The following is a 25488-nucleotide window of genomic DNA, read 5'->3' on the forward strand; positions in this document are numbered from 1 at the left end:
AGGGCAGCATGAATAAAACTCCAATCCTAAGAATTTTAATTTGCCTCCTCAAAAAATGCTCATGTCGCTTAGAGACCTTGAATAATTGCTAGTATCATTCCTCTCTCATCAGGAAGAACCCCCACATGTCTATACCAGTCCAGATGGATAAAATCCTCAAACACCCTCCTCTCTCAGCTAAGTCCAGTATTTCTTTAAATATATGTCCTTTGTAACTTACAAGTCCTCTAAAGAGAATGTTCAGAATGACCTCACTGAACCATGCATTTCACAAAAAGCGTTCCAATATTTTAGCTATGTTCTTTTTGACTTTTTTTTTTTTTAGGTTTTCTCTCACATTTGCCTCTGTATATTTTGTTTCTTCTAATTCTAATCTGATTGTATTTGCTCTTGTCAGCCTTATAGTCTACCTGAAAATGTAAGTTCCTTAAAAGCAGGGGCTATATGTATTTTATAACTGTAGCCTGCTAGGCTTCTCTGTCCATGGAATTCTCAAGCAAGAATACTGGAGTGGGTAGCCATCCCTTCTCCAGGTGATCTTCCTGACTCAGGGATCGAACATGAGTCTCCTGCATTGCAGGTGAATTCTTTAACATTTGAGTCACTAAAGAAGCCCAACTGCAGTACAGAGTACATGATATATTTTACAGTATTTATCCCATAAAATACATATACATATTGCCATGCACTTGCATATACACATAAACATACAATAAACATAACATGCTTATAACATACAATTGCATAACATCAATCAATGCCTTCTTAAAAAATAGACTTATCCTTCAGCCTAACCACCAAGAGAAGGAAAGTCCTGGATTACCTGATTATGAATGTCATCTATGTACATTTCTGTCACTATTTTAACAAGTCGCCAGCTATTGCTCTTAACTCTTTCAGAGCCATCCTGCCCTTTAAGGCTCTGAGAAAACCTATGGGGTCATTTACAAACATGATTATATCTCACACACACAAAACTGTCTCAGATTTCATGGGGGTCTGGGGCTGTTGATGGACTGAAACTTCCAGGTAAGAACTGCTTCTCCACAACATCTTCCTGGTCTAGCTTTTCCTTTGCATGCTGTTTCAGACATTTGCACAGCTCAGACAAGCAGCCTGAGATCCACATTCCTGCTCCTTGCCCCACTGGCATAGGGGTCAAGCGCCTGCACATAACAAGCCTGACCACTGAGAAGAAATACAGAGATGACTAAGTGGTTGTTGTTCCCTAGGACAACCATGCACCACTGTCTCGAGCAAGGTGATCACACTCACCTTTTGGTCTTGGCTGTATGCCAGAATCCAGTCCTCTTGTTTGGGGTGGAAAAGTAAGCTCTGGATGTAAAAGTTCAGCCGGTATTTTTGATAGGTTGCCCCTTCATCCGAGCTGATCAGTAAACTGCTCTCAATCTCTGGGTCTGTGAGCAACATAATCTGTGGCAGATTATGGGAAAGAAAACAAGAGAAAAGTAAATTTACAAAGCTTAAAGATGAGCTAAATTTTTGACAAGAAAGGGAAAAGGAGCAGGTGAAGAACAATTGCCCAAACAATGACCTTGAATGTCAGGGTCACTCTCCTGCCTTGGACCAAGGTCATCAAAATGTTTTCACCAAGAAATGAAAGCGACAGGACAAGTTGAAAGCAGAGGTTGGAGTGGGTGGGGGGTGGTGGGTGAGAAGAAATGGAGGAGTGAGTTTTCTTTCCTCCCATAGGGCTCCTTGACCCCCCTCCCTAAATGTTATTTCCTTAATCTGAAATATTTTCTATTATTCTCCTGATCTCAACCCTCCTTCCTTCGAGCCCTGTCTAGTCTCCATTTGGGGGGATGAGAGAGCAAGACTTGTCACTGGTATTTGTGAGAAAGGTGGAAAGGAATATCAACAGGAATAGGATTGGAGTCCATTAGATCTTTCTCTTATTACAAGCCCTTCTTGATAGGGCCCACATGGGTTCTCACTGACAAGATGGCTCATTATGTTGACCTTGCAAACAAAGAATAAATCACAGTGATCCTTGAGACTGACCAAATTGCCCAAATGGCATCCTGTTACCTCACTGGTGCCTATCTTCTCAAAGCTGATAGACCACCAGATTCCAGACCTCTGGCTACGTGACCATTCCTTTAGAGAATTTTTCATTGGTCGGGACTCCGTCAGAAAGGAGGATGCTGGTTCTCCTTAAGGGCCAGTCACCCTCTCTTTTCCCTCTAATAAATTTTCCTTTTCTTGCCTGACTGCCCGGCTCGCTCTCTTTCTCTGCACTCGCCTTACACTTCTATTCATATTAACAATGTCCCACATCATCCTGCCTTTAGCCTGGTTTTCTGAATCTTGAGTCAAAGGCTGTGTATTCAAATGCCTTCTCTGAGTATTTATTTGTTGTCTATATACTTTCTTTAGAAAATAAACTCCATGAGAATAGTGATACTTGACATTTCTCTGTTTTTATCCCCAACAGGTACATTCCCAGCAGCTAGAATGAGGTCCAGCATATATTATATACTCAATAGATATTTACCAAATTAATGAACATGAGTTAAAGGGATTGATGAAAAGAGTTTTCAGAGTAGTCACAAAGACTTAGAAAGATGCTCAGAGCAGTTTGAACAGATATAAATGGAAGTTCCATGGAAAAAAAAAGTCATTGAATGCCCTCTCCATCTTTAGCCTTTGACACCAGAATACACTAGACCCATGTAAAAAGTCATAGCTCCAGAGGCTTGGGATTTTCTCCTTTTGAGGGTTAACCTTGGCCACAGCAGTGTGAAGAATCCACAATGGGAGCAAGATGAGGAGCTGCCCTGTAAACTTCTTTTTATTCTCTCATTTTCTGCCTCTAGGAATGTGATAAGCACCTCATTCCAGACTCTGCAGGTTGCCCTTCACTCAAAGTGCGCACCTAACGCCTCCAGACAGGTGGCCTTAATGATACCCATGGACTTCTTCCCCATCAACTTATTAATTGGCACTCTCCGAGTTTGGTTCAGAGAGGCATGAAAGATGTGCTTAATGTGTGGCCGTATGAAGAGAAACCTCAGCAGCCGAGGGTTTAAAGATTACCAGCTGAGGATGCTGCATTCCAGGGAAACCAGAGACAGAGAGAGAAAGAAAAAAAAAGAAAGAAAAAACTAGAGCCCTGTCATAAAAGAGCTGAGTGTCAGGCAAACACACAGGGCTTTCTCAGGCATTGGAGGCAATCTTATTAAAACCTCAAGATAGTGTCATCTTCCAAAGACGTGTCCTGTCACGGCAAATGGTACACAAGGACCGCACACCAGACACACTCAGCTGGAATGTGTTTATGTAATCAAGGATGGATTTCAGGTTCCTTGCTGTTTTTCTCCCTGCCCTTCTTGAAGAGGGGAACGGGATGTGGTGGAATGAGCAGAACGCCAAGGCTGTCAGCCCCTGTCTGGACAAGTTGGAGAGCGCACACAAAACTGGAGACTAATTGCCTCTCATCCTGTGTTCCAGTGAAGCCACTGTCCATCAAACAGAAATCCTGACAAAGTTATAGGTTTCTCTGTCTTGCAGTCACCAAGCAGACAGTGTTCCCCCTTTGGATGGCTGGTGTGGAACCAGCAGATAATCTGCTAAGTACAAACTCCTGTGGCATCATTAAAGTCTATTGTATGCATTAAGCAAGGAGGATCAGATGGTTCCTAAATTCACAAGAATATTTCCAGGTGATTTCCTATTTACTGACACATAAAAGCTGTCATTTTCTAAATAACAAATAAGTCATCAAATGATCATATTGCTTTGTGTCTCCAACCACAATTAACAATAATATATAACAGCCTTTTTGCACTACTGCCAGCAAGTAATTTCCATGATAATATGAAGAGGTTCAATTTTATAGAACATCTATTGTCTCAGGCAAGGTGATTTTCCCCCTCTGATTTTCTATTTCTCTGTAAAGCAGAATATGTTTTACTCTCTTCCCACGAGTGTGGATCCCACCACCTGCTTCTCTTGGCAGACTACTTCATCAAAATAAAAACCCTGGGCCTACAGAATATACTGATATCAAGTTGCTTTTTATTTATCATTTATTTAGAATATTTTGATACTCATTTATGCTCTGAGTCATCTGTATGAGATATTCTGTATCCAAGTAACTTGGGATGGGAGAGGTAAAATGATGCAAATATTTTCAAACATATGGATATTTAATATTAAATAAAACTGCTGGCTTCCGTGTTTTTCTTCTGGGTGTGAAAAATATGTAGGTCAAAATCTCATAATTTCTATACATTCTTACATAAAACCCTCTGTTTGGGAACTTGACACTTCAGATATTATAGAAGATGTCAGGAGATCCCTCTATAAGAATTTTAGATGTATCTGCACTACACAAACTTTCCAGTGGTTCCTCTTTCATATCTCTGCTTCAATTTACTCAAAACAAACAGGTCAGTCTATATCCATTTTTATTTAGTCATTTTTATTGCAAAAACAATTTTGTAAGACTGCCAGTAGAATTCAAAATAAATGAAAAATGCATTGACCCTATCCCTTCAACAAGTTAAATTATGTTTGTGCCCCCTTCTACTACTTCTATATCCACAGCTACATATCATATCATGGATTGAATTTTTCATTGTTTTCCTTTTTTTCATTTAGTATTATTACCTATATTCATTTCTACCTGAACAATAAAATTACAAACGCATATACACGTTAATTAATACACACCACTGTATACAATGTATTTCAATTAGTTAATCACAACCTTCAACACAATTAGGTTACAACTGACTCAGTGGTTGAACCATAGAAAGCACCTGATGAATTATTAACTGGATTCAGTTCAGTTCAGTTCAGTCACTCAGTCGTGTCCGACTCTTTCTGACCCCATGCACTGCAGCACGCCAGGCCTCCCTGTCCATCACCAACTCCCGGAGCCTACTCAAACTCATGTCCATCACGTTGGTGATGCCATCCAACCATCTCATGCTCTGCTTCCCCTTCTCCTCCCACCTTCAATCTTTCCCAGAATCAGGATCTTTTTCAATGAGTCAGTTCTTTGCATCAGGTGGCCAAAGTATTGGAGTTTCAGCTTGAGTGCTTCCAATGAATATTCAGGACTGATTTCCTTTAGGATGGACTGGTTGGATCTCCTTGCAGTCCAAGGGACTCTCAAGTCTTCTCCAACGCCACAGTTCAAAAGCATCAATTCTTTGCCGCTCAGCTTTCTTTATAGTCCAACTCTCACATCCATACATGACTATTGGAAAAACCATAGCTTTGACTAGATGGACCTTTGTTGGCAAAGTAATGTCTCTGCTTTTAATATGCTGTCTAGATCGGTCATGTCTTTTCTTCCAAGGAGCAAGCGTCTTTTAATTTCATGGCTGCAGTCACTGTCTACAGTGATTTGGGAGCCTAAAAAAATAAAGTCTGTCATTGTTTCCATTGTTTCCCCATCTACTTGCCATGAAGTGATGGGACTGGATGCCATGATCTTAGTTTTCTGAATGTTGAGTTTTAAGCCAACTTTTTCATTAACAGGATTAGTGGAATCTTATTATTTCAGTCTTCAAATTAGGATCCTTCAGTAATTATATTTCCAATGAGTTCAGGTTTGTTCTGTCATTTTGTAGGTTATGAAAATTAAATATGTTAATAAGCAAACAAAGAATTTAAGTAAGATCTAAATAGAAAATGTCTAACCCATTTGAGAAAAAAGGATACAGTGTAAGTAATAAGTTTGATCCAATTGTTAGATGTAAATGATGCCATTTACAGATAAAGTCCTATCTTCTCAAGAAGGTATTCTACTAGGAAATATTATCAAAATAGTAACTTCAAATTAGTGACTATTCTTCAAAAAATAATGAATTATATTCCTTAAATGTGGTCAGTGATCCCTGTTTTCGTCAGTTTACATTGGTTCTTTACCTTCCTTTGGTTCTTCCTATGAGTTTGAATAATAATGTTTTGCTATGTTTAATCCTCTACATTCTGAAATATGATCTGAGTGATAGAACTCTAAAAGACCTCTATAAAAGGCATGACTCCAAAGTCAGCAGGATTCCTGAAGTGAGCTCTCTAAAAGGAGGACTTATTTGCTTAGCATAAAGCTTGATCCATAGTAGGTCCATACATCTTTGTAAATGAACAAATGAATGAGTCCTCTGTGTCCTTGGATCCCTGTGCCATTGAGAGTTTGAGTCTCTTAAACAAGTCCCTGCTTTCTACTTGGAAGCAAAGAGGGTAGAGACATCAGGAAGAGTCTGTCTTTAATAGGAAAGTAATTAGTCTGTTCAGATCAGCCCATTAGTGATTAGAACCAGTTCACTCATGCCTTGGAGGGCGCACTGCATGCATTACAACTATAGACGAACTACTTTCTACAGCAAGTCAATAATGGCGACAAGGGCTTACACCACCCAACGCTAAGAAATCATTCATCAGCCACTTCAGGGGGAAAGAAGAGACTTTGTGTGCTTTTCCCAGAGGTGACAAATGAACATGAAATGCAAGTTATAGATTTCAAATATGTCACTTCTCTCTTTTTTTGACATTAGTCCCCCTGAAAGCTCAGTGTCATCAAAAACTAAATGTCTCTGTGACTTGCTCCAGATTCAACTTATGGCTACATGATATACTTCTACAAAAGGTTGCCTCGCAGCTCTCTGATCCTTCCAGGCGTCTACTCAGGACATTCCTAAGGAACGTCCTCCTATTTCGCTCACCCGATTCTTTTCCTAGGTGTATGTTGTTCTTAGATTTGCATCATATACCTGTTAAGGCAGCATGGAGTTAATAAGAGGCAGCTGGAGAAGGAAATGGCTACTCACTCCCATATTCTTGCCTGGAGGATTCCACGGGCTACAGTCCATGGGGTCGCAGAGTCAGCCATGACTGAGTGCCTAACAGACACTCACAACCACTAGGCATGTATGTTTCCCCACCATTTCCTTGGTCCTTAAGCAAAGAGTATTTATTTTATATGTTGTTCACTATTCATTTGCTTGTTTGTCACTCCCTTGCTGTTCATAGTAGAACCAAGAAGAGGGAGTGCACCGGTGTCATCTGTTTCTTTGCCCAAGGCTTACTCAGATCCAGATGCCCATGTCACAGGTGCACAATAAATAATTTCCATAGTGATAATGACAATGACCAAGAATAATAGCAATGGCAGCGATTGGGCACTCTAGTTATCTAGCCACTCTATTCAAACAAAAGTCTATAAAATAGTCTAAGAGGCTATTTGCAAACCTCTGGCTCCAGTTTAAAAAACAAATGAAGTGAAATGTAATCAGAGCAAGTGAATAATAGGTTGGCCAATGTGGATGGATGAGTTGAGGGTGAGAGCAACAAGTGCTTAGCAACTGGCAGCTGTTTAGAGGACGGTATTAAAGAAAGTCATACAGGCTTCCAACATGACTCGTGAAACATAAATGACAGGAGCATACACAATAGTGAGAAAAGGAGAGGAAAGTGATGAAAAAGAAAAAGGTTTAATCAAGTAAACACTGTCAGAAGTGAGTCTGTAGAAAGATGGACCCAGTAAGCAAATACTCGATATGAGTCCCACTCTCACCCTCTCCCATGAACTCAGTAAAGCTCAGCTCACGTTCCTTAACCCACCCATGTTCATTAACACAAGGGAGAGTCATCCAATACTAAAAGGCCAAGAGACCACTTGAGCAATAGATCAGCTTCCTGTGACCTGCAGTATGGATTCAATGAAATTGCAGAGAAACTTTTTCATTGTATTCTTTAAGTTTACTTTTAAGCTATTTTTTTCTTTAATGAAGTCTTTTTACTTTAATAAAGACTTTGATGTCTCAGGGGGGATAAAGGGGGTTTTCAAGAAGTGTATCCAACAAGTTCAGCCCTTCATACTTCTCTTAATCAAAGACCTACTACTTATTATGTAATGATAGCAATAATTCATTCAGCACTCATTTTGCCAAACCCCATGAGGTACACAGAAGAGTAAGATTCACCAGTAATAAAATATGTGTTATACTTCTTGGAAGACAATTCAAGAAAGAAAGTTTATAGAAGACTGCTTCTGATTCTCTTGGGACTACAGACAACAACCCTCTCTTCTGAGCTAACTCAGACAATCTCAAACTAAAATACACCATTTCACTGTGAGACTATGCTCCCACTGCTATGACCCTCTGCATGCACAGAGGAAGGTTGGTATGCAGGCCTGAAGGTGGGGAGCCTGAACCACACACTTGTTTTCCACAAGAAGCGCCACTACCAAATCCTAAACATGCCCCTTGTCAATGTTGCTGTGGATGTGTGCACTTCCTCAGAAAAGAGAAAGAAGGTGAGTTTAGTGAATCCCATTCATGCCATGAGAAGAAGAAAAAACAAACCATAATGTGACAAACCAATAATCACAATGCCTCATGACCCCTAACCGCAAAGGCAGATTTGAGTTTCATTTCTGCCATATTGGTTAAGCCATTTTTAAGAGCTCACTATTCAATCTCATTCTGAGCCTCCATTTCAGCATTGAGGGTAGGGATACTACACACAAGTTTACATTCACTGAACATGTGCTATATACCACACCCTCCACTAAACTTTTAAAACACAGTACCAGTACCTCATTAGACTGTTAAAATACTTCAGACAGATATTATGTGCATGTGACAGATGAGGAAAGGAGGCTTTGAGGAATGAGGTGATTTGTGCAAGGGCACACAGCTAATCAGTGGTAAAACTGTTTATGGGGTCAAATAAGCCCATCTGTGTGAAAGCAAAGTTGAGTTTTGCACCAATGTTACCATTAGTACTTCACAAAGAATGTCACATTTAGTACTGAATGTTCAGATAAAATAAAATGGTCAAGTTCAAAAAAGAAAGAAAAAAACCTTGTATTACAAATATCTCATGACAATATTGTGTAGATGGGAAGAAGGATGGGACAATAAGGGACCAGGACTTAAATACTGGAGTTTCAATAACAAGATGATTGGTAAGATATTCTTGAAAAAATATAGAGAATTTGGGGAGGGGCTTTAAATATAAATCTACTGAAGCAAAATGCCCAGTCCTGGCTCGCACTCAGATATTTTACAATGGTGCTGGCCTCCTTTATTCTTCAGCATCACTCCTCCATAGAAATGGATTTATGCTTTATTAGAATAATGGGTGAAAAAATAAATTATAGAAATGGTCAAAAAAGCCCTGATCGAATGACAGTACAGCTTGTTCTCAAAAAAGTTTACGCTAAAAGCCAATAAAAACCATTACAATGTAATGTAATTTTCTTCACAAACAGACCCTAAGTCTAATTGGCATTTTAAAAATAAACTATCTTTGCTGGAGGGAGAAATTGCTATTATCATGCTAAGGGTATAGTAGAGCATGAGAACTATTCACTGATGCTAAGTATTGTGTCATCTACTTTTTTTAAAGGTATTTTAAAGGAAAAGAATGATGTAAAAATTTGAGAGACATTTTTATTTTTGCAGTCACTATGGAGACTGATTAAATACCTTGAGAATATTTGCGTCAACTTAAAAAACCGCAGCATTATCCATAGCCTCAGCTCAAACTCAATCAGAATACACTTCCATGGTCATTACAAGTCCCAGAGTAACTTCTCTCTTAAATCCCCGAAGATCTATGAATGGCAAAAGGTCACATCATTTTAAAATGTTAGCTGCTATCAGAGGGAGCCGTGATGCTGGGAGAAATGGACATTCATCTTCTTTGCTCATGGGAAACTTTACAAGAAATGATGTTCATTTAATGATAAGAAATCTTTTTATTCCACTAGAAATGATAAAGGAGAAGGAGATGGAGAGAAAGAGCAAGAAGAGAAGCTATCAGTATATTTTAACATTGATTTAGGTGAGAGACACACCATTTGGGGTAAAATCTCTTAAACTGCATTTGATTTTAGAGTTTGAATAAATGTCAAGTTGAAAATCAGGAGAATGAGAGGAAGAGCCAATAGGAATGAATCCACTCTGAAAATCAGTGAACAGATTCTTCATCCTTTGCACATCAAGGGTCATCATCCTCAGGGGTATGGTTAATTTTATTTACTTGTGTTAATGTTTCATGGTAAGCAGACAAATATACCAGGGTGTATTGGGGAAGATTAATGAAGTCTCAGACACATGTTCAGTTCAGTTCAGTTCAGTCGTTCAGTCGTGTCCAACTCTTTGCACCCTATGAACCACAGCATGCCAGGCTTCCTTGTCCATCACCAACTCCCAGAGTTCACCCAAACCCATGTCCATTGAATCGGTGATGCCATCCAACTATCTCATCCTTTGTCATCCCCTTCTCTTACTGCCCTCAATCTTTCCCAGAATCAGGGTCTATTTCAAATCAGTCAGCTCTTCGCATCAGGTGTCCAAAGTATTGGAGTTTCAGCTTCAACATCAGTCCTACCAATGAACACCCAGGACTGATCTCCTTTAGGATGGACTGGTTGGACCTCCGTGAAGTCTAAGGGACTCTCAAGAGTCTTCTCCAACACCACAATTCTTCAGTGCTCAGCTTTCTTTACAGTCCAACTTTCACATCCATACCTGACCACTGGAAAAACCATAGCCTTGACTAGATGGACCTTTGTTGAACAAATAACCTCTGCTTTTCAATAAGTTGTCTAGGCTGGTTATAACTATCCTTCTAAGGAGTAAGCATCTTTTAATTTCATGGCTGCAATCACCATCTGCAGTGATTTTGGAGCCCAGAAAAATAAAGTCAGCCACTGTTTCCAATGTTTCCCCATCTATTTCCCATGAAGTGATGGGACCAGATGCCATGATCTTCATTTTCTGAATGTTGAGCTTTAAGCCAACTTTTTCACTCTCCTCTTTCACTTTCATCAAGAGGCTCTTTAGTTCCTCTTCATTTTCTGCCAGAAGGGTGATGTCATCTGCATATCTGAGGTTATTGATATTTCTCCTGGCAATTTATATTCCAGCTTGTGCTTCTTCCAGCCCAGCATTTCTCATGATGTACTCTGCATGTAAGTTAAATAAGCAGGGTGACAGTACACAGCCTTGACATACTCCTTTTCCTATTTGGAACCAGTCTGTTGTTCCATCTCCAGCTCTAACTGTTGCTTCTTGACCTGCATATAAGTTTCTCAAGAGGCAGGTCAGGTGGTCTGGGATTCCCATCTCTTTCAGAATTTTCCATAGTCTATCGTGACCTACACAGTCAAAGGCTTTGGCATAATCATTAAAGCAGAAATAGATGTTTTTCTGGAACTCTCTTGCTTTTTTGATGATCCAGCGGATGTTGGCAATTTGATCTCTGGTTCCTCTGCCTTTTCTAAAACCAGCTTAAACATCTGGAAGTTCACGGTTCACGTATTGCTGAAGCCTGGCTTGAAGAATTTGAGCATTACTTTACTAGCATGTGAGATGAGTACAATTGTGCAGTAGTTTGAGCATTCTTTGGCATTGCCTTTCTTTGGGATTGGAATGAAAACTGACCTTTTCCAGTCCTGTGGCCACTGCTGAGCTTTCCAAATGTGCTGGCATATTGAGTGCAGCCCTTTCACAGCATCATCTTTCAGGATGTGAAATAGCTCAACTGGAATTCCATCACCTCCCCTAGCTTTGTTCGTAGTGATGCTTCCTAAGGCCCACTTGACTTCACATTCTGGGATGTCTGGCTCTAGGTGAGTGTGAGTGATCACATCATCGTGATTATCTGGGTCATTAAGATCTTTTTTGTACAGTTGTTCTGTGAATTCTTGCCACCTCTTCTTAATATCGTCTGCTTCTGTTAGGTCCATACCATTTCTGTCCTTCATCAAGCCCATCTTTGCATGAAATGTTCCCTTGGTATCTCTAATTTTCTTGAAGAGATCTCTAGTCTTTCCCATTCTATTCTTTTCCTCTATTTCTTTGCACTGATCGTTGAGGAAGGCTTTCTTATCTCTCCTTGCTATTCTTTGGAACTTTGCATTCAAATGAATATACTTTTCCTTTTCTCCTTTGCTTTTCACTTCCCTTCCTTTCACAGCAATTTGTAAGGCCATCCATTTTAATTTTTTGCATTTCTTTTTCTTGGGGATCGTCTTGATTCCTGTTTGCTGTACAATGTCATGAACCTCCACCCATAGGTCATCAGTCACTCTGTCTATCAGATCTAGTCCCTTATATCTATTTCTCACATCCACTGTATAGCCATAAGGGATTTGATTTAGGTCATACCTGAATGGTCTAGTGGTTTTCTCCACTTTCTTCTATTTAAGTCTGAATTTGGCAATAAGGAGTTCATGATCTGAGCCACAGTCAGTTCCCAGTCTTGTTTTCGCTGACTGTATAGAGATTCTCCATCTTTGGCTGCAAAGAATATAATCAATCTGATTTCACTGTCGACTATCTGGCGATGTCCATGTGTAGAGTCTTCTTTTGTGTTGTTGGAAGAGGATGTTTGCTATGACCAGTGACTTCTCTTGGCAAAACTCTATTAGCCTTTGCCCTGCTTCATTCTGTACTTCAAGGCCAAATTTGCCTGTTACTCCAGGTGTTTCTTGACTTCCTACTTTTGCATTGCAGTCCCCTATAATGAAAAGTCAGACACATGAGACCTTTCTAATGTATTTGGCTATGAAAGCTTTTCTGAGAAGACAGTGGTGACCACCAGGGGTTTCTCTTCAATGGGATTTGCAAATTGGTGGAGTGTGAATTGCCTCCTGGCTCTTCTGCAGAGCTCTCAGGAAGACCCTGCTGGAGGGCATCATCCAGAAGTTAACAAGGAAATCTATTTCATGTGATTTTTTTTTAGTTCCTTAATTATGTAATGATAGACACTGATCAAGTTGTTTCTGAGAGGCAGAACAGGGTGAATATGCTTCATCAAGCTGCCCCAGAGCATAATTACATTCTGCTGCCGCTGCTTCTCTTTTCTTCTTTCCCTTCCTTTAGAGCAAACAATATACAATAATGCAATGTTTTAGGTTGTTTTTTTTTTTTTCCCATGATTGCATGGCAGTTCTATACCTTGGGTTAATTCCATTTCAAAACATGTAACTCAGAAGCAGTAGAACTCATCATGATAGAGAAAACGACCTCTGTTCACTTATTGACTGCTGTGCAACATACTATATCAGAAAAGGGCTTAAGACAACCATCTGTTTTTTTCTTGGTTTTATGGGTCAAGGATTCTGTAAATGCTCAGCTGGGTAGTGAGTCTCACATCCACTTGATGTCAACTGCGGTGGCTGGAACTGGAGGTTCCACTTTCTAAATGGTTTTTTCATTCAGGGTTGTATCTTAGCCTCTCTCTTTCTCTCTATGTTGAATCCCATCCTCCAGGCCCTTTCCATGTGGCTTGAACTTCACAGAATACTATACTTTCATGGTTGTTGGGCTTCATAATTGGTGGCTGGTTTCTTCCAGTATGAGGGTCCCAAGAGTGAGTGTTTCAGGAAACTCCAGTGGAAGCTGCAAGGCTTCTTATGACCTACCCTCAGAAGTTCTACGTATCCATTTTGCCCCATTCTATTGATAAAACACATCACTAATTCTGAGTTAGATTTAAAGGGAAGAAAAAAATTAACTCCAGCTCTCAAGATGGAAAAGGCATACGCACACACAGGATGGCAAGAATTGATGGCGGCCATGTATGGATGTGAGAGTTGGATCATAAAGAAGGCTGAGGGCTAAAGAACTGATGCTTTTCAATTGTGGTGCTGGAGAAGACTCTTTACAGTCCCTTGGACAGGAAGGAGATAAAACTAGTCAATCCTAAAGGAAATCAACCCTGAATATTCATTGGAAGGAATGACGCTGGACCTGAAGCTCCAATACTTTGGACACCTGATGCAAACAGTCAACTAATTTGAAAAAATCCTGATGCTGGGAAGATTGAGGGCAAGAGGAGAAGGGGGGCAGCAGAGGAAGAGATGGCTGGATGTTATCAGTGACTCAGTGGACATGAGTTTGAATAAACTCCGGGAGAGAGTGAAGGATAGGGAACCCTGCAGTTCATCAGGTCGCAAAAAGTCTTCACATAATCATAATACATCTGGAATACAGATAATTTTGAGATTTTCAGACTTTTCATTGGATTTTGACTGTGAAATAGCTATTACCTTAAATTTTTGAAGGCTATAGATTCCCAATCTGGTATCAATTCAAGGTCCATATTTATTGAAGCCTAAATGAATTTATCATTAGTCTCAGAGACATCAAGAAACCCAAGGTCAAGAAACTCCAGTCTGTGGATTTTCAGGGTATATAAATTACCCAGATTAAATTATAGAAGAATAGATCTGTTCATTAAAATGTACATATATAACTCTTCAATATAACAGCCCTTACCTTGGCATTACAACCCTGTCATTTAATTAAGGATCTCATGCTATATATATTAAAAAAAAAAAAAAGGGTTTCTTAAGAGCAAAAACAACTCTTGTCCTTTTATAGTCACAACAAAAGCACTGATACCAATTATGACACAATCTAGCAGTTGAAAACAGAATATTTATTGTTCTCTTAGGTCTTAAAATAAACTCAGTGACTTTTTAGGTAGCCTTGGACCAAGAAAAACAACAAAAGACCATTTGGGTCTGAAGGTGAATGGCTGAATGGTAAATATGTCCCAGAAACATACACCAAGTTCAATTTTCATCATACATAGGCTGGTATAAAACTGTCTACAATTTTTATTATATATTTTTTATTTTATATGCATCCTGCTGCGTAGCTCAATTCTTACTGCTACTACTCCAGCCCTATAAAACACTCATCTGCTCCATGTTACTACCAATGGGGAATCCACACTTTAAGAAAATACCCACAAAACCAGCCCTCTTGACTTCAGTGGTATTTTTCAGTCCACTGATTCAAAAGGAATAAAAGGGTTCCCCAAAAAAGAGTTCAAAAGAACAAAAATTTTGCCTTCATAAAATCTTTGCAAACATCTTTTATGTATGTAGGAGCTTCCCTTGTGGCTCAGCTGGTAAAGAATCCACCTGCAATGTGGGACACCTGGGTTCAATCCCTGGGTTGGGAAGATCCCTTGGAGAAGGAAAAGGCCACTCGAGTTTTCTGGCCACTTGAGAATTCCATGGACTGTATAGTCCATGGGGTCACAAAGAAGTGGACATGACTGAGCGACTTTCAATCTTTGCTTCTATGAATACATAGATATAAACATACATAAATAGGAGAGGAGACAGAGAAAGACAGACAGACAGACACACACACACACACACACACACACACGGTGGAGGAGGAAAAAAGGGAGCAATTGATTTACATAGCAAGAGAGAGTACCAAATGATACTTTCTGCTTTTTAACCTGCTTTAGCCACTTTAAAGCTACATTACAAACATTTTTCCAGGCTATTGAATATTCTTCAGTATTATCATTTTTTATTGGCTACACAGACTTTGATTGTATAGATATACTACTATACAATTAATCCCTTATTAGAAGGCTCTTAAATTTCACTATGATAATGTTATGACCTAATGTAAATTAATACTTCTGTGAAGTGAAGTCTTAGTCATTTAGTCATGTCTGATTCTTTGCAACCTCGTGGACTGTAGCTTGCCAGGCTCCTCTGTCCATGGGATTCTCCAGGCAAGAATAATGGAGCGGGTATCCATTCTCTTCTGCAGGGGATCTTCTCAACCCAGGGATTGAACCTGAATCTCCTACACTGCTGACAGATTCTTTACTGTCCGAGCCATCAGATGATAAAGAATACACCAATACTTCTGTACATCAACTATTATTTCTTCAAAGGACTGTTGTTGAAGCTGAAACTCCAATACTTTGGCCACCTGGTGCAAAGAGCTAACTCATTGGAAAAGACCCTGACGCTGGGAAAGATTGAAGGCAGGAGGAGAAGGGGACGACAGAGGATGAGATGGTTAGATGGCATCACCGACTCAATGGACATGAGTTTGAACAAACTCCAAGAGATAGTGAAGAACAGGGAGGCCTGGCATGCTGCAGTCTATGGTGTCGCAAAGAGTCAGACATGACTGAGTGACTGAACAACAACAACAATTTCCTCAGAGTACAACTGAATTTATGGATCAAAGAATAGGAATTTTGTTACCCCTCTTGATAGATATTACCAAATGTCTTTCAGATAAAGAGAATGCTAATTCATGGTTCCCTCATCAGGGACATGGGAAGTACCTAACACCAATACCTTTTTTTATTCTTGCTTTCTTTTTATAATGCTCTCTAAGCTAACTTTGGAAATGGTGCATGTTGTGTCAAGACACATTACTAATGATAATGAATTTGTTTTTTCTCATTTCCTTCCTTTTGTCATGTGTTTTTAGTCATTTGAATATCTTCATCTGGTAGATTGCCAAGTTCATATTTTTCCCCATTTTAAATCATAATTGTTTCTCCTTTTCTAACTGATTTATATTAGAATGCCATTCCTACTTCATAGTTTATTTTTAACAGTCCATTTATGCACATTTTCAATCTTCATCTAAGTTTCTCAAAAAAAGTAATAAAGCATCATCTGCACATATTATACATCCACACACATAGGGGACCCAGGTGAGCATTTCAAGTTTGAAGACATTTATGAGATTAAAAACTGAACTGCATGGCACCTCAGTAATTGTGTTCCCTGAATGAAGCAGCCCCAGAAAAACATGATTTCTCCATTTTGACTAAATCATCAATTCACAGGTAAACTTTCCCTGTCATCCATTTATCATAAATTGTAAGATGTTAAAAAAGATTTCACTACATATACAAAAATTCCACAGATTTGTTAAGTTACTATTTAAGATTTTATACATACATGACATTTTCACTGAAGCAGTACACAGTGCTTTACAAATGTTAATTAAGATATTCCAACCGGAAATTGAAGCAAACCTCAAGGGAGTGAAATTAGGCAGAGAAGGACGTGATAATTTCTTCAAGACAATTTCAGAGCATTTCTGGCATTTGCATGGCTCACACCCAAGAACCTGGTCCCCAGGTCTGCCTTCTAAACATAAGCCCACAAAATAAGCAGGTCTTCTAACCAATGAGCATGAGCTTGGACTGGTTATTAACCAACATGTGTAAATTTGTCTAAAACACAAGAGAAAATGTCAACTAAACTGTATTTTCCTTCTTCAATACAATTTACAGTCAATTCATAATCAAGGCACTAAACAGAACATTATAAAGCCTGTCTTATCTACAGGATATTTTACCAAAAATACAGAAATGACCTCAACAATTAAAATTCTTAAATTCAGGCTTCAGGTATTTCAAGAGTAGATAGAAAAACAATTCGTTGCGAAAAAATTTTTTACTTTACCCCCATTTCTTTCTTCTCTCCCACCCTTCTAATTTATTTAAGTAAGTTTTAGGTACCAAGTGATAACTACTGTTTTTAAGACTGGGGACTAAATTACAAATGAGACACTAAATGCCTTACTGCAGTGTGAATCCTTTACAACTGGCTCTGACACAGAAACAGATAAAACTCAGCAGGAAAAGTGCAGGCATACAGGTACTAACACATACAAAACCTTGTGAGAAAACAAAGACGCACTTCTTTTCCTCGTGTTGGAATGAGGGAAGGAGCCATAGGGCATTTGATGCCATAGTGGATTTTGAAGGATGTACAGGTACTTGACAGAAGGGGTGGGAAGGATCTCATGGCAGAGGAATCAACCTAAACAAGATCAGAGAAGTGTGAGCGCACACAGTATGCTCAGGTAATGGCAAGTTCCTCAGCATGGCAGAAGTTAGGTAACATGGTCTGAGGTCGGTCAGTTGTGTCCAACTATTTGTGACCCCATGGACTGTAGCCATGGGGTCACAATGTAGGCTCTTCTGTCATGGAATTCTCCAGGCAAGAATACCGAAGTGGGTAGTCATTTTCTTCTTTAGGGGATCTTTCCAGCCCAGTGATGGGACTCGAGTCTACTGCATTGCAGGCAGATTCTTTGAAATTCTTTTGCAACTTCCCATTGCAGCACTGGTGCGCTACAACCTAAAAGCAATCTACAGTCAAAAGAGCTTTACTAGCCACTTAAAGGGGTTTTGACTTAAATAGCAAGAGAGTCTATTTATTCTGAGCCATACACACAAATTCAAGGTTTTAAAGTAGGAAAAAAAGACTCCATTGTAGGTCATGCAGAATGACCACTGTGGAGGTAATATAGAGGTTGGATTAAAGAGAAAAGAATTTGGAGGCAAGACACTCACTTAAAAGGTTGTTCTATTGGTTCAGCTAAGAGAAGTATCAAGAACACACACAAATGATCTTAGACCAAATAAAGCTATCCTCAGAGTTGGGTGATTCAGCATTACCACAATGATTCCAATATACCAGAATGCCAATCATATTTATAGCTATTTCCAGCCAAATGTGAAAGTGTTGGAGATTCAGGAAAAAAGAAAAAAAAGATTCAGAAACATGCCCCTTGAAAAAGAAAGCCAAGTCTCACAACCGAAGCTCTTCAAGGATTTAACAGGAGGGGAGAATAAAGAAAACATATGTCTCCCCAGTTTAACACTTGCCAATGTAAATGAGCACAGTACCTTTTCAATGTTCAACAAATTCCTCAAGCCACACAAGGTGGAATTGTCACAAAGAACACCATAAAGCTACAAAGAATCATTTCAGTGAGAGCCTTCCCCACCCCTACTCCCTCTTGGCAAGTAGCACAGTGAAAATCAGAGGCTAAAACTCATGGTCTATAGGGTGACTCCGACCAGCCCCCAAGTTCTTTTTGATGTAAATAATGCTAACTCAAAGAGAACTGTTGATCAGCCGGTTTTCCAGCAATGTCCAGAATGACTGGGACCATATTCCCATAAGGTCAGAATCGACAAAAGCTTTAGAGCTGCTGTCTCCTATAGAGAGAGGTCATACATTCTCTGGTTTACTGCAGTCCACATTATCCTCTGTTGCCTTTTCAGTACTAAAAGCTGGATCTATTGGTTTCTGTCATTAATAAGAGAGAGAGAGAGAGAGAGAGAAACAAAACAGTGTAAATTCAGAGCTTAAATAAAAGAGAAAAGTACTATGTTCTTGTTGCAATTAAAAATGGGACATCAACAACAGATTGAGAGACACAGATTACATTAGGCACTGGGGATATTCCTCATTTCCTCAATTCATATGCTATCTCATTTTTTTTTCTTTGAAATAAAAATCCTGTGTCCAGAGAATCCCTAGTCACATCTCAGTTACCTGTTCAAGCCAACAGGTGTTGGAACTGAGACTTTTGCAGGGGCTATGAACACAGACTTGACTTTGATTCTTAATTCTACTACTGATGAGACATTGACAAATCACTTACTATCTGATTCTTTATCTCCATGGCTATGAAATGCAGCTGAAAATGTCCATTTCACAGAATGTCTACTCCAATCACACGAAACCGAAGCACAGAGCTCAGCATTTTCTAAGCAAAATTCATAGTTACAATATCATAAAGATTTAATATTCATGTAAATTTGAGGAAGTCGAATAAAAAAAAATAAGGTTTATTTGACTCACTAAAGTGTCTGAAAAGCACATTTGGAAGCAAAAAGGGAGATACTTTTTTAACATCTGCTGAATGTATTTGGGGACAAAATCTGTTTTTGTTCACAGAGCTCCTAGAGAACTAGGCCCCTGAGAAACAGACTTTAGGAACTACCAATTGATTGTCTTCATGCTGGCTCACAGAAGACATGGGAAAGTTGTTAGTTCACTCTTATAACTGGCTCTGGGCTTTCTGTGGCTTTAGATGAATCTCAAGATACAAAAGAATAAGGATGGGGATACTAAGGAACAGATGAGGCGATGCTGTCCTGTTCCCAGTGTGAAAAGAAGCTTTGGCTCTTATGATCCTTCTTGTTGGGAAAGATGGCCAAAACCAAATCTATTCTGAATGATGGTCCTTTTTGTTATCCTTGGTGTTTATGGGGAACAAGATGCTTGGTCCATGTATTCAAGTTAGAGGAGTCCAGTGTTCCAAAAGGGAATAGTCTGTAAATGGTTGAACTACTTGATGGTCAAGGGGGAAGGAAGTGTACAGTGAAATGGGAAGTGTGGCCCACTTCTGCCACTGGCTGGTTCTGGGACATTAAAAAGTCACCTAAACCTCTCTGAGCCCAGGTGTCATTATCTTAAAATGCTGAGTTGGAAGATAAAGTTAGTTTCTAGTATCTCTTTCAGTTCACACAACATGCAACTATTTTGTGGTGAAAGATACATTCTAATGAGGTAGACAAATCAAATTTTAGTAAATCAAATTCCTAATACCTATAAATAATATTACCTAGTCCAAAAAATATCACTCTGCTCATCTTCAAATGATCTTTTCTTGGCACTATATCCTGGCATTTGAGTCTTAAGTTGTGCCCTTATTAGCATAATGTGCAAGGAACACCTGTTACTTAAAAGAAGTATGCACTGTTTCTTTGTGTCGAGTGGATAATTTCTTAATTTACATATTGACAGCTCAGGTTTGCTGAAATCAAGTTAACCTATGGTAAGAAGAACAGCAGAAAGAAAGTTTTGTGCTAAATGGAAGTTTTAAATCACAGAAACTTTAGTATGCTTCTCAATCTAGAATTGCAAATTTTTAAGAAGATATAGATCTTCTTGACATAAGGCATTTCTCACCAGTTATCAAATTTGTTTTTTCCCTGAAGGTAAATTCTTCTAGTGCTGCATTATAAGCTTAAGTCCCACCCCATCCAGGCTCAGCTGTCAATGAAACCTATAAGATTATATTTACCTCTTTGAGCTAAAATGTAAAGGTCACTTTGTTTATTAAAGTTCAGCCTTGAGGCTAAGTATCTTTCTTCACTTTCCCTGAAGAAAAGGGTAGAGAGAAAGACAGAGAAGTCTGGGAAATAGAAACCATTACAGATTAATTGATCGGAAACTGAGATCTCTGGATCCTCACCAAATTTAATCTGGCTCATCCATAGCTGAACCAGAGTTTTCAATTCCAATCAAGAATAAATTTTACACAGAAGAGATAGGAATCTTTCTCTGATTAAATAACAACTGTTTTTTCTCACTCATCTATCATCTTTAAGAGATTTAGGAAGATTGTCTACTGGGGAAAATAGTGCCATTTTGCTCTGGCTCTTCTCGTCTGCATCTAGTCCATCAAACATTTCTGAGCCATTTTGGAAATCATAGGCAATAGGATCTAACCCAAATTTCCATGTTTCAAATATATTACTCAGTTAAAGGATGCTTTGCTTTAAGACTGATTGAAAATTGAACCACATGATGCTAACTTTTGGAAATCCTGACCTGAAAAACACCCCATCTTCTCAGTTCATGATACCTACACTTAGATGATTTTCCTGAAAATTGCACAGATTTTCTTCTAAGCTCTGAATACAATCCTTTTCCAATTTAGTCTCTTGCTGAGGAGGGTTTTGGCTGTGCCAGAATATTTGAAAAACAGAGGATAGAAACAAACAGCCAGGTGCAGCCATGAATTTTTAAACCAGGTCTACTGAAAAAACACAGAAAACAAAACCCCTCTAACCACCTTTGGGCTAAAACATCAAACTGAATATTATCCAGAATCATCTCTGTTATGCATCTACACCAGCTCCAGACAGATGGTCAATTTGCTTTTACCACCTTTTAAGCCTATGAACCAGGGGCTCTGATGATAGAGCAGTCCGGACACTGAGGGAAGAGTACATCCCCAGAGTGGCATAAATATGTAGAAAGTAAAGCTAATAAGCACACAACAGTCCATAAAAGTTATGTATGTATATAATTGAACGATAGGCAAAGACTGGCCAAGAAACAAAGCTGACACAAAAGTTTATTTGACCTTTCTTTGAAATATGAGGTACCATTTCTTAAAAGCGGAACTACCTTCTGTCACTTTATCCTTCAACTTCCTGCGAGGAAACCTAGGATTCTTAGAGCCAGGAAAAGATCTCCATGACTGAAGACAGAACTGCCACCTGTATTGCCGTAAGTGTAGTATTTGGTTAAAGGGATAAATCAAGCCCTAGTACAAGGAATCAAAAGTGTCTGCCTGCCCTACTTTGCTGCAATTTACACAGACTGGACTCCTGATTTTGATGCACCATTGCAACTGAATATGCGGTCTCATCTGTAATCGACTTGTAGTGATTGGTGTCTTCTAGCGCTTTAGCTCTAAGTTATGGCTGCAGTCTCTTAAGCAAGAAAAGGTGGTCTATTAATAAATAACTAAACACACAAGAAGGACTCATACACTGTTGAAGTAACTGTCTACCTCCATTAATAATCATGAAAATACTTAAGTATTCCCTAAACAATATTTATATAAAGTCAATATACAAATGCAAGACTTCCTAAAGGTTGATATCATGTCTGCCAGAACACTTGTAGGACTGCAAACAAAACCATAGGGGCTACTGTGTCCACATGTTGTGGTTTACAAGGGAACCACCAACACCAGAGACTGAGGGGTCAAAAAGTTGGCCCTAACAGGTTATAGGGCCATCTTGGGAAGAAATAGCAAGCTGGGTGAGGTGACTCTCCCCTATTCTTCAAAAGCACACTGGGTGCAACGCTATCTCCCCAAGCCAAGCACTCAATGCTGTTGTTGCTGTTGCTTTGTTTGTGTGTCTCCTCTACCAGACTGGAGTACGGATACCAGACATGGGATCTTTCATCTTCCTCTACTGTCTTCTACACAGTATATTGGTAATCGATATTTGGTGATAAAATGGACAGAAACATAATTTAATAAAACAAACAAGCAAAAAAAAACACTTTAGGATATTTTATTCATTAATTAACTCATTAAGTATTTAGATGAGTGCTGAATATTTGCATATTATTATATTACATATGTATCCCAGTTCAAATTTTAGGGAGAGCAGTTGGGACAAAGAAAGAAAAGGAGAGAAAAATAATAAAGGAGGGAGAGTAGGGAAGAAAGGAAAGAGAAGGAGGGAGAAAGTCTCTAAGTAGTACTGTTTGGGGCATTAAACTAAATTCATCTGTGTGCTTTATATATCTTTTATGTCTCCTACATGGGCAGGCAGATTCTTTACTACTAGCACCACCAGGGAAGCCCATACATTTTATAACTGAACTATAATTTTCATATTTTTACTAATTCACATAGCATCATATTTAAGAGGCCTTACTGAGAGCTAGGACCCATTCTAAGGGTTTGGCATGTGTGCATGCTTAGTTGTGTCTGGCTTTTTACAATCCCAGGAACTTTAGCCCACCAGGATCCTCTGTCCATGGGATTCTCCAGGCAAGAATGCGAGAGTGGGTTGCCATGCCCTTCTCCAGGGATCTTCCCAACCCAGGGATAAAACCCACGTCTCCTGCATCTTTTGCATTGGCAAGTGGATTCTTTACCACTGAACCACCTGGGAAGAGGTATCAGTCAGTTACTATTAGTATTACCATTTTATGGATTACTATACAGAGACAGAGAAATTTAGTGACCAACTTAACATTATACAGATAAGTGGCCAACCCAGGATTCAGTGTAGGCAGTGTCAAAGTTTTTACCCCTTATGTCAAACAGCCTCATCTTGAATTTATAAGCATTTATTAAGGAGATTCAAAGATCTTCATAGAAGATCTTTCTATGAAGACTTCCTAGAACTAACACCTAAAAAAAATGTTCTATTCATCATCGGGAATTGGAATACAGAAGTAGGAAGTCAAGATATACATGGAGTAACAGGCAGGTTTGACCTTGGAGAACAAAATGAAGCAGAGTAAAGATTAACTGAATTCTGCCAAGAGTACGCACTAGTCATAGAAAAGACCCCTTTTCAACAACACAAGAAATGACTTTACATAGGTACACCACCAAATGGTCAATACCAAAATAAAACTGATTACATTCTTTGTAGACAAAGATGGAGAAGCTGTACACAGCACAAGCAAGACCTGACTCAGATCATCAACTTCTCATAGTAAAATTCAGCTTAAACTAAAGAGAACACAGAAAAACAATAGGTCAGCTAGGTAAGACTTAAATCAAATCCCGTAGAAATTCACAGTAGAGGTAACAAATAGATTCAAGGGGCTAGATCTAGTTAGCATGCCTGAAGAACTATGGATAGAGATCTGTAATATTGTACAGGAGGGGTGAACAAAACCATCCCAAAGAAAAAGAAAAGCAAGAAGCCGAAATGGTTATCTGAGGAGGCTTTACAAAATATCAGAATAAAGAGAAACAAAAAGCAAAGGAGAGAGGGAAGAGTATATCCAATTAAACTCAGAGTTCCAAAAAATAGCTAGAAGAGATGAGAAGGCCTTCCTCAATGAACAATGCTTAAAAATAGAAGAAAACAACAAAAAGGGAAAGACTTGAGATCTCATCAGGAAAACTGGAAATATCAAGGGAGCATTCTGCCCAAAGATGGGCACAATAAAGGATAAAAATGGTAAAGCCCTAGTAGATGCTGAAGAGATCAAGAAGAAATGAAAAGAATACACAGAAGAACTGTATAAAAATAGATCCTAATGAACCAGATTACTACGATGGTGTGGTTAGTCACCCAGGGCCAGACATTCTGGAGTGCAAAGTCAAGTGGGCCTTAAGAAGCACCTCTGTTAATAAAGCTATGCTATGCTATGCTAAGTCACTTCAGTCGTGTCCGACTCTGTGTGACCCCATAGACGGCAGTCCACCAGGCTTCCCTGTCCCTGGGATTCTCCAGGCAAGAACACTGGAGTGGGTTGCCATCTCCTTCCCCAATGCATGAAAGTGAAAAGAGAAAGTGAAGTCGCTCAGTTGTGTCCGACTCTTAGCGACCCCATGGACTGCAGCCTACCAGGCTCCTCCGTCCATGGGATTTTCCAGGCAAGAGTACTGGAGTGGGGTGCCATTGCCTTCTCCAGTTAATAAAGCTAGTGGATGCAATAAAATTTCAGAAGAACTATTCAAATTCCTAATGGATGATGCCATCAAGGTCTTGCATTCATTATGTCAGCAAATCTGGAAAATGCAGCAGTGGCCACAGGACTCGAAAAGGTCAGTCATCATCCCAATTCCCAAATCCCAATTCACACCAAAGAATGTGCTAACCATCAGACAATTGTACTCATGTCCCATGCTAGTAAGGTCATGCTTAAAATCTTTCATGCTAGGCTTCAGCATTATGCAAATCAAGAAATTCCAGATGTCCAAGCTGGGTTTAGAAAAGGAAAAGGAACTAGAGAGCAAATTGCCAACATTCGCTGGATTATAGATAAAGCAAGGACATTTTAGGAAAACATCTATCTCTGTTTCATTGACGACGCTAAAGCCTTTGACTGTGTCGATCATGACAACTGTGGAAAGCTCTTAGAGAGATGGGAATACCAGACCATCTTACCTGCCTCTTGAGAAACCTGTATACAGGTCAAGAAGCAACAGTTAAAACCCTATATGGAACAACTGACTGGTTCAAGATCGAGAAAGGATGGCAAGAGGGTTGTCTGTTGTCACCCTGTTTGGTTAACCTATATGCTGAGTACATCAGGAGACATGCCAGCCTGGATGAATTACAAGCTGGAGTCAAAACAGGTGGGAGAAACATCAACAACCTCAGATAGGCAGATGATACCAT

The 25488-nt window shown here is 39.3% G+C and overlaps 1 protein-coding gene across 5 annotated transcripts in view; it reads right to left on the reverse strand.

The window, feature by feature from the left end:
• SORCS1 (sortilin related VPS10 domain containing receptor 1) overlaps positions 1-25488 on the reverse strand; it is a 574694-nt gene that overhangs the window by 199880 nt on the left and 349326 nt on the right. For all 5 annotated transcript variants that reach the window (XM_061403397.1, XM_061403398.1, XM_061403399.1 and 2 more), the window contains exon 4: positions 1276-1434. In XM_061403397.1, coding sequence (XP_061259381.1) covers positions 1276-1434 — 159 coding nt within the window. The remainder of the gene's footprint in view (positions 1-1275; positions 1435-25488) is intronic.

This window comes from Bos javanicus, chromosome 26 (genome assembly GCF_032452875.1).
Source record: "Bos javanicus breed banteng chromosome 26, ARS-OSU_banteng_1.0, whole genome shotgun sequence".
NCBI lineage: Eukaryota > Metazoa > Chordata > Mammalia > Artiodactyla > Bovidae > Bos > Bos javanicus.